Below are 12827 nucleotides of genomic sequence, written 5' to 3'. Positions count from 1 at the left end.
CCGAAGAAGTATGCCAGTGACTTTATAACGTACGTTTGGCAGCCTGAATTTTCCTACTAAATTTTCTCCAATTAATATAAACAACCACAATGGTATTCAACAAGAGCTGGCTCATTATCAAAACCAACCTTCGTTGGAAGCGACATTTAAGAGCAATTGACAATAATGATTGATAATTCATAGTGTTTTAGATTGAGTTTTTAAAATCACCAATACATTCAGCGCAATATGGGTAAAATTCAAAGTTTTATGTTTTTGTTTTGTTTGTGTGGGTGTGTGTATGTGTGTGTATTTTTTTTTTTTTTTTTTGGGGGGGGGGGGGTGTCTTTTGTTTAGTTTTGGCATATAAACACCCTACTACTTTATATTTGCCGTTTCTAGCTTCTCGTTAAGTTGTTGATGTCCGTATCGCGGCCGGTTTTTCTGACATACATGTTAGCTCACTCGGATCGTCTTCCTCCGAGTTACGTTTACACGTTGCTAGTTCTTCATTTGACATTCTAAGGCCTGTGGCGACGTCCTGTTAAACAAAACGAAGCATGATATGTCATTGAATACTGAATATGGCGTTGTTAGCTGAGAGTGCCAAGTTATCTACGTGTACACAAGTTGTATTAATATAGCAAAGAAATTTTTGCGTCAATTAAAATTTTGCTTGTACCTACATTATTTCTGTCTGTGCTCTTGGTGTCGCACCTGAGTCTGGCTCTGACCGATTTAGGTATAAAACAGCACACGAGATCACACAAACAGATGACTAAACTTGGGTCCACGGGTTCCGAAGCTATTCAACAGAGACAATAAACAAGCATAGGTAGGACAAATACAACTAAGTGACGTCATTATATGTGAAGTATAAGACACAGATATCTAACTGACGTCATTATATGTGAAGTATAAGACACAGATATCTAACTGACGTCATTATATGGGAAGTATAAGACACAGATATCTAACTGACGTCATTATATGTGAAGTATAAGACAGAGATATCTAACTGACGTCATTATATGTGAAGTATAAGACACAGATATCTAACTGACGTCATTATATGTGAAGTATAAGACAGAGATATCTAACTGACGTCATTATATGTGAAGTATAAGACACAGATATCTAACTGACGTCATTATATGTGAAGTATAAGACACAGATATCTAACTGACGTCATTATATGGGAAGTATAAGACACAGATATCTAACTGACGTCATTATATGTGAAGTATAACACAGAGATATCTAACTGACGTCATTATATGTGAAGTATAAGACAGAGATAACTAACTGACGTCATTATACGTATAAAATATAAGACAGAGATAACTTACTGACTTCATTATACGTAACGTGTAAGACAGAGATAACTTACTGACGTCATTATATGTATAAAATATAAGACAGAGATAACTTACTGACTTCATTATACGTAACGTGTAAGACAGAGATAACTTACTGACGTCATTATACGTATGAAATATAAGACAGAGATAACTTACTGACGTCATTATACGTAACGTGTAAGACAGAGATAACTAACTGACGTCATTTTATGTGAAGTATAAGACACAGATATCTAACTGACGTCATTATATGGGAAGTATAAGACACAGATATCTAACTGACGTCATTATATGTGAAGTATAAGACACAGATATCTAACTGACGTCATTATATGGGAAGTATAAGACACAGATATCTAACTGACGTCATTATATGTGAAGTATAACACAGAGATATCTAACTGACGTCATTATATGTGAAGTATAAGACAGAGATAACTAACTGACGTCATTATACGTATAAAATATAAGATAGAGATAACTTACTGACTTCATTATACGTAACGTGTAAGACAGAGATAACTTACTGACGTCATTATATGTATAAAATACAAGACAGAGATAACTTACTGACTTCATTATACGTAACGTGTAAGACAGAGATAACTTACTGACGTCATTATACGTAACGTGTAAGAAAGAGATAACTAACTGACGTCATTATATGTATAAAATACAAGACAGAGATAACTTACTGACGTCATCATACGTATAAAGTATAAGAAAGAGATAACTAACTGACGTCATTATATGTATAAAATATAAGACAGAGATAACTTACTGACGTCATCATACGTATAAAGTATAAGACAGAGATAACTAACTGACGTCATTATATGTGAAGTATAAGACACAGATAACTTACTGACGTCATCATACGTATAAAGTATAAGACAGAGATAACTAACTGACGTCATTATATGTGAAGTATAAGACACAGATAACTAACTGACGTCATTATACGTATAAAATATAAGACAGAGATAACTTACTGACGTCATCATACGTATAAAGTATAAGAAAGAGATAACTAACTGACGTCATTATACGTATAAAATATAAGACAGAGATAACTTACTGACGTCATCATACGTATAAAGTACAAGAAAGAGATAACTAACTGACGTCATTATATGTATAAAATATAAGACAGAGATAACTTACTGACGTCATCATACGTATAAAGTATAAGACAGAGATAACTAACTGACGTCATTATATGTGAAGTATAAGACACAGATAACTAACTGACGTCATTATACGTATAAAATATAAGACAGAGATAACTTACTGACGTCATCATACGTATAAAGTATAAGAAAGAGATAACTAACTGACGTCATTATACGTATAAAATATAAGACAGAGATAACTAACTGACGTCATTATACGTAACGTGTAAGACAGAGATAACTTACTGACGTCATTATACGTATAAAGTATAAGACAGAGATAACTAACTGACAACATTATATGTGAAGTATAAGACACAGATATCTAACTGACGTCATTATATGTGAAGTATAAGACACAGATAACTAACTGACATCATTATACGTATAAAGTATAAGACAGAGACAACTTACTGACGTCATCATACGTAAAATATAAGACAGAGATAACTAACTGACGTCATCATAATTTAAGTATACGACAGAAATAACTAACTGACGTCATTATTTTGGTATTTGCGGTGTAGGTTAATTAATACAATTTCTCAACTGCACAATAACATTTGTCAATATAGTGTATTGAAATATTTAAATCAATCTTGATGTATCGGAAGAAGACACAGAAGGAGGGACGTCTTTGCTGAATGAAAGGAAACCGGTCTCAATTTTATGAACATTTCTTTACTTAAAGTCAACTTTGGCTTCAACTTTTCGACAGAAAGTATATCAAAGAAGTAAAAAAAATGCCTTATCTTCACAGATTCACAGATTCTCATCAGGAACCTTTTCTGTGGTTTATATTTTTAAATCGATGATTGTATGTTACGAACAATGTCAGCTTTTAAAACACGATATATTATCTTACCACTGAAACGACTGACGACAGAGCCCGTGACAATGACTATAAGGATTCCGGTTGCTCCTAGCCACTTGTAGGACAGCGAATATAGAACATCGATACCATGTCTGTAATACAAAACACAGTATCTTAAACCGTCACCGATACCTTTATCTAATCTTGGAAACGAAGTGTCATTTGGTCAGTTTATTAGGCATCTAATAAAATCCAACAAAACATTATCACCAGGGTTTCAACTCTGACCACTGCAGATACGTACCGTCCTGTAAATTTCTTGGATGGGATTTTAGCGGTCGCTATATTGGACAATCTAGTTATAAGAAATGAAAGGTTATAGGTCATAGCGATTGATGACGTCATCGAACCTTCAACTTTGAGTCCATATAACGAATAATATACAAATACATATTATATTGTCAGTTTATGATGATATTCGTCTCCATGTTCCCGCAAGTATATTTAAAACAGAAAGTTCTCAATGTTACCCGAGTCAGCGTGCCCAAAGACGAGTTGTTTTATACAATGTAGCTAGTCTCTGTTTTTACAATGTAAATAATTATTGTCCGAGAAGTAGAAAATGCGAGCAAGAATATGGTCGGAGGAGGCTATGATTTGAGATCGAACAATGGCGTGCCTCTTACGAGTGGCTTAGAGTGTGAATTATTCTGGATTACGCTCACCAAACAAGTTTATCCGACAAAAAAAAAATAGCAAAGGGCAACCATTCTGTAATTAAGGGGTATCAGACACTAAGTTTTGTACTTGCTTCTTAGTATGAAAAATGTATACACTAAGTTTCATGATCATTGCTTAACTGCTGAACTGTTCGCCAAGTTATGCTCCGGACGGACGGACGGATGGAGAAAGCGGCGACTATATGTTCCCCGAATACTTTTTGGAACATCACACATTCACCGTTTAGTTACTGACGACATTGTGACATTCGTTTCGACCCCACAAATCTACTCCGTATTCTAAGCAGTTACCCGTGTTAGTCAGAATCAGAACATACAATATATCTCAGAGCCGTCTTTTTGTTTTGCGATGTTAAATTTCGGATATATGGATGTAGAACGCCATATGAAGGTTGCTGAGAAATTTCCGCTATACGGTAGGGAATGTTTAACTGCATCCCCAACCTATGGTGTTCACATGTCACAGTTGATTCTATATTCAAGAGTCTGTTCCCGTTATCACCATTTTCGTACAAGAAGTTGTCAACTGACGTACACATTTACGACTTTGCAATAAGCAGATTGATGAATATAACGGTCGTCATATCAATCACGCTGAGAAATATTCTGTTTTTGTGCGATATGAAGCTGTACGCCTGTTGGTTCTATTTACGTATACCTTGTTTTCGATTGAGAATGTGACATTACTTACATGTATTGACAGGACATATCGGTTGTCGTCATTGAAGTAGAAAACGCCTACTCTTCCATAACACTTGGTCTTATTCTCCTAGTACCTGTTCATGAGTCTCCATGTAAATCTTACTTTTGGTTCTATTTTGTAATAGTTTTACAGCATTTGAGTTTGGATGATAATTTGATCACATCTAAGGTTTGATACATGTATCTATACTGATACAACTGTAGGATGATACATGTATCTACACTGATACAATGGAAGGTTTGATACATGTATCTACACTGATACAATGGAAGGTTTGATACATGTATCTATACTGATACAATGGAAGGTTTGATACATGTATCTATACTGATACAATGGAAGGTTTGATACATGTATCTATACTGATACAATGGAAGGTTTGATACATGTATCTATACTGATACAACTGTAGGTTGATACATGTATCTATACTGATACAATGGAAGGTTGATACATGTATCTATACTGATACAACTGTAGGATGATACATGTATCTACACTGATACAATGGAAGGTTTGATACATGTATCTACACTGATACAATGGAAGGTTTGATACATGTATCTATACTGATACAATGGAAGGTTTGATACATGTATCTATACTGATACAATGGAAGGTTTGATACATGTATCTATACTGATACAATGGAAGGTTTGATACATGTATCTATACTGATACAACTGTAGGTTGATACATGTATCTATACTGATACAATGGAAGGTTGATACATGTATCTATACTGATACAATGGAAGGTTTGATACATGTATCTATACTGATACAACTGTAGGTTGATACATGTATCTATACTGATACAATGGAAGGTTTGATACATGTATCTATACTGATACAATGGAAGGTTTGATACATGTATCTATACTGATACAACTGTAGGTTGATACATGTATCTATACTGATACAATGGAAGGTTGATACATGTATCTATACTGACACAACTGTAGGTTGATACATGTATCTATACTGATACAACTGTAGGTTGATACATGTATCTATACTGATACAATGGAAGGTTTGATACGTGTATCTATACTGATACAACTGTAGGTTGATACATGTATCTATACTGATACAATGGAAGTTTGATACATGTATCTATACTGATACAACTGTAGGTTGATACATGTATCTATACTGATACAACTGTAGGTTGATACATGTATCTATACTGATACAATGGAAGGTTTGATACGTGTATCTATACTGATACAATGGAAGGTTTGATACGTGTAAATATACTGATACAATGGAAGGTTGATACATGTATCTATACTGATACAATGGAAGGTTGATACATGTATCTATACTGATACAATGAAAAGTTGATACATGTATCTATACTGATACAATGGAAGGTTTGATACATGTATCTATACTGATACAACTGTAGGTTGATACATGTATCTATACTGATACAATGGAAGGTTGATACATGTATCTATACTGATACAATGGAAGGTTGATACATGTATCTATACTGATACAATGGAAGGTTGATACATGTATCTATACTGATACAATGGAAGGTTTGATACGTGTATCTATACTGATACAACTGTAGGTTGATACATGTATCTATACTGATACAATGGAAGTTTGATACATGTATCTATACTGATACAACTGTAGGTTGATACATGTATCTATACTGATACAACTGTAGGTTGATACATGTATCTATACTGATACAATGGAAGGTTTGATACGTGTATCTATACTGATACAATGGAAGGTTTGATACGTGTATCTATACTGATACAATGGAAGGTTGATACATGTATCTATACTGATACAATGGAAGGTTGATACATGTATCTATACTGATACAATGAAAAGTTGATACATGTATCTATACTGATACAACTGTAGGTTGATACATGTATCTATACTGATACAATGGAAGGTTGATACATGTATCTATACTGATACAACTGTAGGATGATACATGTATCTACACTGATACAATGGAAGGTTTGATACATGTATCTACACTGATACAATGGAAGGTTTGATACATGTATCTATACTGATACAATGGAAGGTTTGATACATGTATCTATACTGATACAATGGAAGGTTTGATACATGTATCTATACTGATACAATGGAAGGTTTGATACATGTATCTATACTGATACAACTGTAGGTTGATACATGTATCTATACTGATACAATGGAAGGTTGATACATGTATCTATACTGATACAATGGAAGGTTTGATACATGTATCTATACTGATACAACTGTAGGTTGATACATGTATCTATACTGATACAATGGAAGGTTTGATACATGTATCTATACTGATACAATGGAAGGTTTGATACATGTATCTATACTGATACAACTGTAGGTTGATACATGTATCTATACTGATACAATGGAAGGTTGATACATGTATCTATACTGACACAACTGTAGGTTGATACATGTATCTATACTGATACAACTGTAGGTTGATACATGTATCTATACTGATACAATGGAAGGTTTGATACGTGTATCTATACTGATACAACTGTAGGTTGATACATGTATCTATACTGATACAATGGAAGTTTGATACATGTATCTATACTGATACAACTGTAGGTTGATACATGTATCTATACTGATACAACTGTAGGTTGATACATGTATCTATACTGATACAATGGAAGGTTTGATACGTGTATCTATACTGATACAATGGAAGGTTTGATACGTGTATCTATACTGATACAATGGAAGGTTGATACATGTATCTATACTGATACAATGGAAGGTTGATACATGTATCTATACTGATACAATGAAAAGTTGATACATGTATCTATACTGATACAATGGAAGGTTTGATACATGTATCTATACTGATACAACTGTAGGTTGATACATGTATCTATACTGATACAATGGAAGGTTGATACATGTATCTATACTGATACAATGGAAGGTTGATACATGTATCTATACTGATACAATGGAAGGTTGATACATGTATCTATACTGATACAATGGAAGGTTTGATACGTGTATCTATACTGATACAACTGTAGGTTGATACATGTATCTATACTGATACAATGGAAGTTTGATACATGTATCTATACTGATACAACTGTAGGTTGATACATGTATCTATACTGATACAACTGTAGGTTGATACATGTATCTATACTGATACAATGGAAGGTTTGATACGTGTATCTATACTGATACAATGGAAGGTTTGATACGTGTATCTATACTGATACAATGGAAGGTTGATACATGTATCTATACTGATACAATGGAAGGTTGATACATGTATCTATACTGATACAATGAAAAGTTGATACATGTATCTATACTCATACAATGGAAGGTTTGATACATGTATCTATACTGATACAACTGTAGGTTGATACATTTATCTATACTGATACAATGGAAGGTTGATACATGTATCTATACTGATACAATGGAAGGTTGATACATGTATCTATACTGATACAATGGAAGGTTGATACATGTATCTATACTGATACAATGGAAGGTTGATACATGTATCTATACTGATACAATGGAAGGTTTGATACATGTATCTATACTGATACAACTGTAGGTTGATACATGTATCTATACTGATACAATGGAAGGTTTGATACATGTATCTATACTGATACAACTGTAGGTTGATACATGTATCTATACTGATACAACTGTAGGTTGATACATGTATCTATACTGATACAACTTTAGGTTTTATACATGTATCTATACTGATACAATGGAAGGTTGATACATGTATCTACACTGATACAATGGAAGTTTGATACATGTATCTATACTGATACAATGGAAGGTTCATACATGTATCTATACTGATACTTAATGCTTTGATGTCCTGTTTATTTCCAAACTACGTTACCGTTTATTGGTTATAAAATTAAGGTTAGATCCTAGGCTTTAGTTTAATTGTTAACACTAAGAAGCGATTTGTATCAATATCATTATATATATGTGTGTGTGTGTGTTACGTACGGTCCAGATGTATATCCGGGTTTCTCCGTTATCATGTCTACATCAAACAGTGAGGATGAGTTGGTGTCGACCGCAAAGGTGGTGTTCCCAGAGTAATAATCGTTGACTAGGACACAACGGTCGGTGGCTGCTGGAGGTAGTTCGGCGCTGATCCTCACTCCAGAGGAAGCATACTTACCAAACGAAATCCAACCGATGATAAGAACACACAAAGATCCACCAATCAGCGCCCCCTGTTGGCATAACGGAAACAATATGATCAAAAGAAAGGCAATTAATATTTATGCGAGAATTTAATTGAAAATCTATTCGTCCTTTCTTTATGGCTTCTTAAGGATGAACTCCTCTGATGTTTGACCGGGGAAGAAAGACAGAATTCAATACAAAATTAACATTTTGTTACCCATATTTCAAATTAAAGCTGGAAAAGGGCGATTTAAATAATGTATATGTATGTCGTATCGGATTACATATTTTGATGACGTATTTGATGGAATTGAAGTTCTTTAAACACAAATAGTAAAATATTTGAGTATGAGGTTTCGATGACTGACGTACATAATGAACGATATGGTAAGGAATAGGCCATTTTTCGGCTGTACTTTTATCTTGCGTACACAAATATTGAAGATAGTGTGATGAGATGGTAAACATGTTATAAACAAAAATATGCAAGATGAAACAATGTACTTCAGTCAATTCGGCAACGCTTAAACACTTGGTCGTAGATGTGCGAGAGTCATTGGCCCCCTCGTCCCAGTTTAGTACTAGCCAGCTACAGCGAATCCATACGACTTCTTTTAACTAGCCGCCATTTGTGAAAATATTCATTTTTGGGGGCTGCTTAAGCACTTTTAAGCTCGTTAGATTAAACTTAGTAATTTTACGGTTTTTTAAATACTATAACCTCTTAATGAAAGACGTTTTATTTTATTTTTTGAAAATGCCGCGAAAATAAGAATGTGTTTCACATATTCTGACGCCTGTATCGGAAAAAGTAGTGCAGCAGCAAAATCTTGTTTAGTGACCTTTTAACTAACCTTTCAAAAATCATCACTAGAAAAAAGTACAATACTGGAACTTTTTTTCTGTTTTTCTGTGGAGTACAGTCTTAGCATATAAATAGTTACTGTCAATTTATACAATAATTGTAAAAACTTTAATGCTGACCTCTTTCATTTGTGTAATCCTAACAGCCAATAAAAACCAAATATCAACCACAAATTTCTTTATTTTTGGATGATATATGTACTCTTATCAATAGAATATCCAGTAGAAGATCGTAGTAAAGATTTATCCACAAGGATTATAACGATTTACCATTTTGTTCGCTCGTGGACAGCACCAACCCAGTAAGAATATTCCGGTAACGGCGCCATTCAGACAAGATCCGGTCGTCGCAAGAATCTGATAGATATAGACAACATGGACATTGATCTTTACACACATATCTAAACACAAGCAGGCACACTTTTGAAATTTTTCTGAGCTCTTATTTTTCATTTCGCTACGTTTTATTATATGTAATTCATACTTGTAACATTTCAATTAGAAAATCCATACTGGAAACTGTTTTTTTTTCAATTGACCATTAAAGTTTTACGTATAGGTGTATATCTGATGAACCGCCTAGTCCTGCACTTATATTTAAATAAACAATTATTGTAAAGATTAAAAATCTCAGCCACTTGATATCGAATAGCCCACTAGAAAAGTCAAATTCTGAAGAAAAACTATCAGCAAAACATACTTTGTTATATGTAAATATTAATAAGGCATTAGCAGTTGTTGGGAAAACTGGGCGTTATGCTTTTATTTCAAATAGAAAATGTCGCTGACCTGCGAAATCGGGCCCGTCAATCCTGATACCACAAACGCTACAAATATACCAACAGCTCCGAACGCCAGGACTGTAAGGAACACCAAAGTGATATCAGGGGGAAAACAAATGAGGCTGTTGGGCTGATAAGTACAAACCCTAAACAGATCAACATGCAACATGAAAAAGTGTCAAATGTAATATTGCAGCAAATTAAAGTTGAAAGCTTGACGAAACCCACTTAAAACACAAGTTCCTACTTCTGGACAATGTCATCAGTGTTCATTCTATTTCTGTATGTACAAGTTTATTATCGACAAATCGACGTAATCTTGATTCGAACTCAAACTATATAGAACGATGGCACATTGGAACAAAATATTTACACAATGAGAGTAAGACCAGATGTCCCAGAAGCGTACAGAATTGAAGGAAATAATTGCATGAATGTTTCTGTACCTGAACATCTTGTGATTATTGTTGCCCGGAGATCAGACATTGGCTTCATGTGGGGTTTGATGATATCCTCCCAAAATATAGCAGATATGCTGTTCAGGATGGAAGACATCGTGCTGGAGGGAAAGATAACTCTTACAGTTGAGTGTAGATTAATCTTTACACCAACTGATAGTGCACAAGATTAAGTACAGATTAACTATTGTTGCACTAGATCTGATACAGGTGATAGAGACATTTCTGCTATGGATAATGTGAACGCTGCTATGGATGATGTGAACTCTGCTATGGATGATGTGAACGCTGCTATGGATTATGTGAACGCTGCTATGGATGATGTGAACGCTGCTATGGATGATGTGAACTCTGCTTTGGATGATGTGAACTCTGCTCTGCTTTGGATGATGTGAACTCTGCTATGGACGAGATGAACAATGCACGAATTGAGAACACCTCAGCATCACTCCTATTCATTGTCATTTAGAATCTACTTAATGGACCTCTGGGCAATATGGTATCATTAAGATTATACTTTGTATAACGTCTCTGTCGGTGATAGACCTATACGTGAAGTGAATGTCATTATTTTTCATCCTAAAATTAGGCACAGGGTTTTGTTTATGTTCTAGCACCACATCAACATATTCCACATACGGTGAATTAGGTGGAACAGATTATAAACATGTTATTTTAAGAGCGATGTATCCAGGTAAATACATGTGGTAATTACTAATAACCCAATAATGAAGGAAGGAAACTGATCAGGTAAATATTGAAAAGGTGGGGTGACACCCACGGCCTAGGTGACTATACAGAGAGGTCTTTTGTCTAGAAACCCCTGGATGGCTAACATACCTGTCCTACACTACATACAAATCTACACATACATAGAATATCAGTGAAGCAGTCATGATACCTGTCACAAGGTGTTACTACCAGTAAACACTGAATTGGATTATGCCATGTAATAAGCAGAATATTGAACCTATGTCAGTTTTAGATGACAATTGTGATGCTGCCGGAGTTTTCAAAAATATCCTTGGAATCATTTCTCATCACAAATTACACAATTTTCCCTTCTGATATAGAGTGACATTAGTAATAGTTGTTGCTTCTAGGTAGAATTGTTCACACAGAATTTGTGTAACCAGACGAAAATGTGTTTTCGTCAATAATTCAATGCAAGATATGATAATCTAATGCTTAGTAGATTAACAGTCCTCTAACTTAATTAAAAACCATTGTAGTAGAAACATACTTAAGTCTTGAGGTACGTTTATCCAGAAAGAATCACTTGTGCAACGAGCATGACGATTCCCAGCGGGGACGATCTCACAGCAGAGTAACACTACTTAGTTAATTGCTTTGTGGATTGATCAATTTGATTGGATGGTCAATTTGAGTGGATGGTTAATTTGAGAGGATGGTCAGTTTGAGTGGATGGTCAATTTGAGTGGATGGCCAATTTTTACCTGAAGTAGTTATTACTTATGATCCAGAATCCAATATATAGATTTTTATTTTCAAGGGAGGGGATGGTGTATTCCGGAAACCCCTGACTGTGGGTCCTGCTTGAATAGTATTTCGTTGGTGATGTCTCGCAAGGCAGTGCATTTTGATGTGTTATATTTCTATAATCATTCCATCTTTTATGAGTTCAGATATGTGAATTACATACATGCATTATTCAGTAAATTTAATGATACGGAATCAAACAGGTTGTATTGAACAGTACAGTGGCCCTTCAGCTGTACAGGT

General features: G+C 34.5%; 1 protein-coding gene across 1 annotated transcript in view; it reads right to left on the bottom strand.

Moving 5' to 3' along the window:
* Positions 1-388: 388 nt before the first annotated feature.
* Positions 389-12827, bottom strand: part of LOC132559201 (sodium-coupled monocarboxylate transporter 1-like) — a 32249-nt gene continuing 19810 nt past the window's right edge. The window contains exons 10-16 of the mRNA XM_060223818.1: positions 11073-11185; positions 10634-10704; positions 10115-10201; positions 8795-9027; positions 3378-3478; positions 666-784; positions 389-520 (exon numbers count right to left, since the gene is read on the bottom strand). Of these exons, the coding sequence (XP_060079801.1) occupies positions 389-520; positions 666-784; positions 3378-3478; positions 8795-9027; positions 10115-10201; positions 10634-10704; positions 11073-11185 (856 nt within the window). The remainder of the gene's footprint in view (positions 521-665; positions 785-3377; positions 3479-8794; positions 9028-10114; positions 10202-10633; positions 10705-11072; positions 11186-12827) is intronic.

This window comes from Ylistrum balloti, unplaced genomic scaffold (assembly GCF_031769215.1).
Source record: "Ylistrum balloti isolate Yb309-2 unplaced genomic scaffold, AGI_CSIRO_Ybal_v1 Utg370874, whole genome shotgun sequence".
In the NCBI taxonomy this organism is placed as follows: domain Eukaryota; kingdom Metazoa; phylum Mollusca; class Bivalvia; order Pectinida; family Pectinidae; genus Ylistrum; species Ylistrum balloti.
Note: the sequence above shows the minus strand (reverse complement) of the source record. Positions and strands in the feature narration are given on the sequence as shown.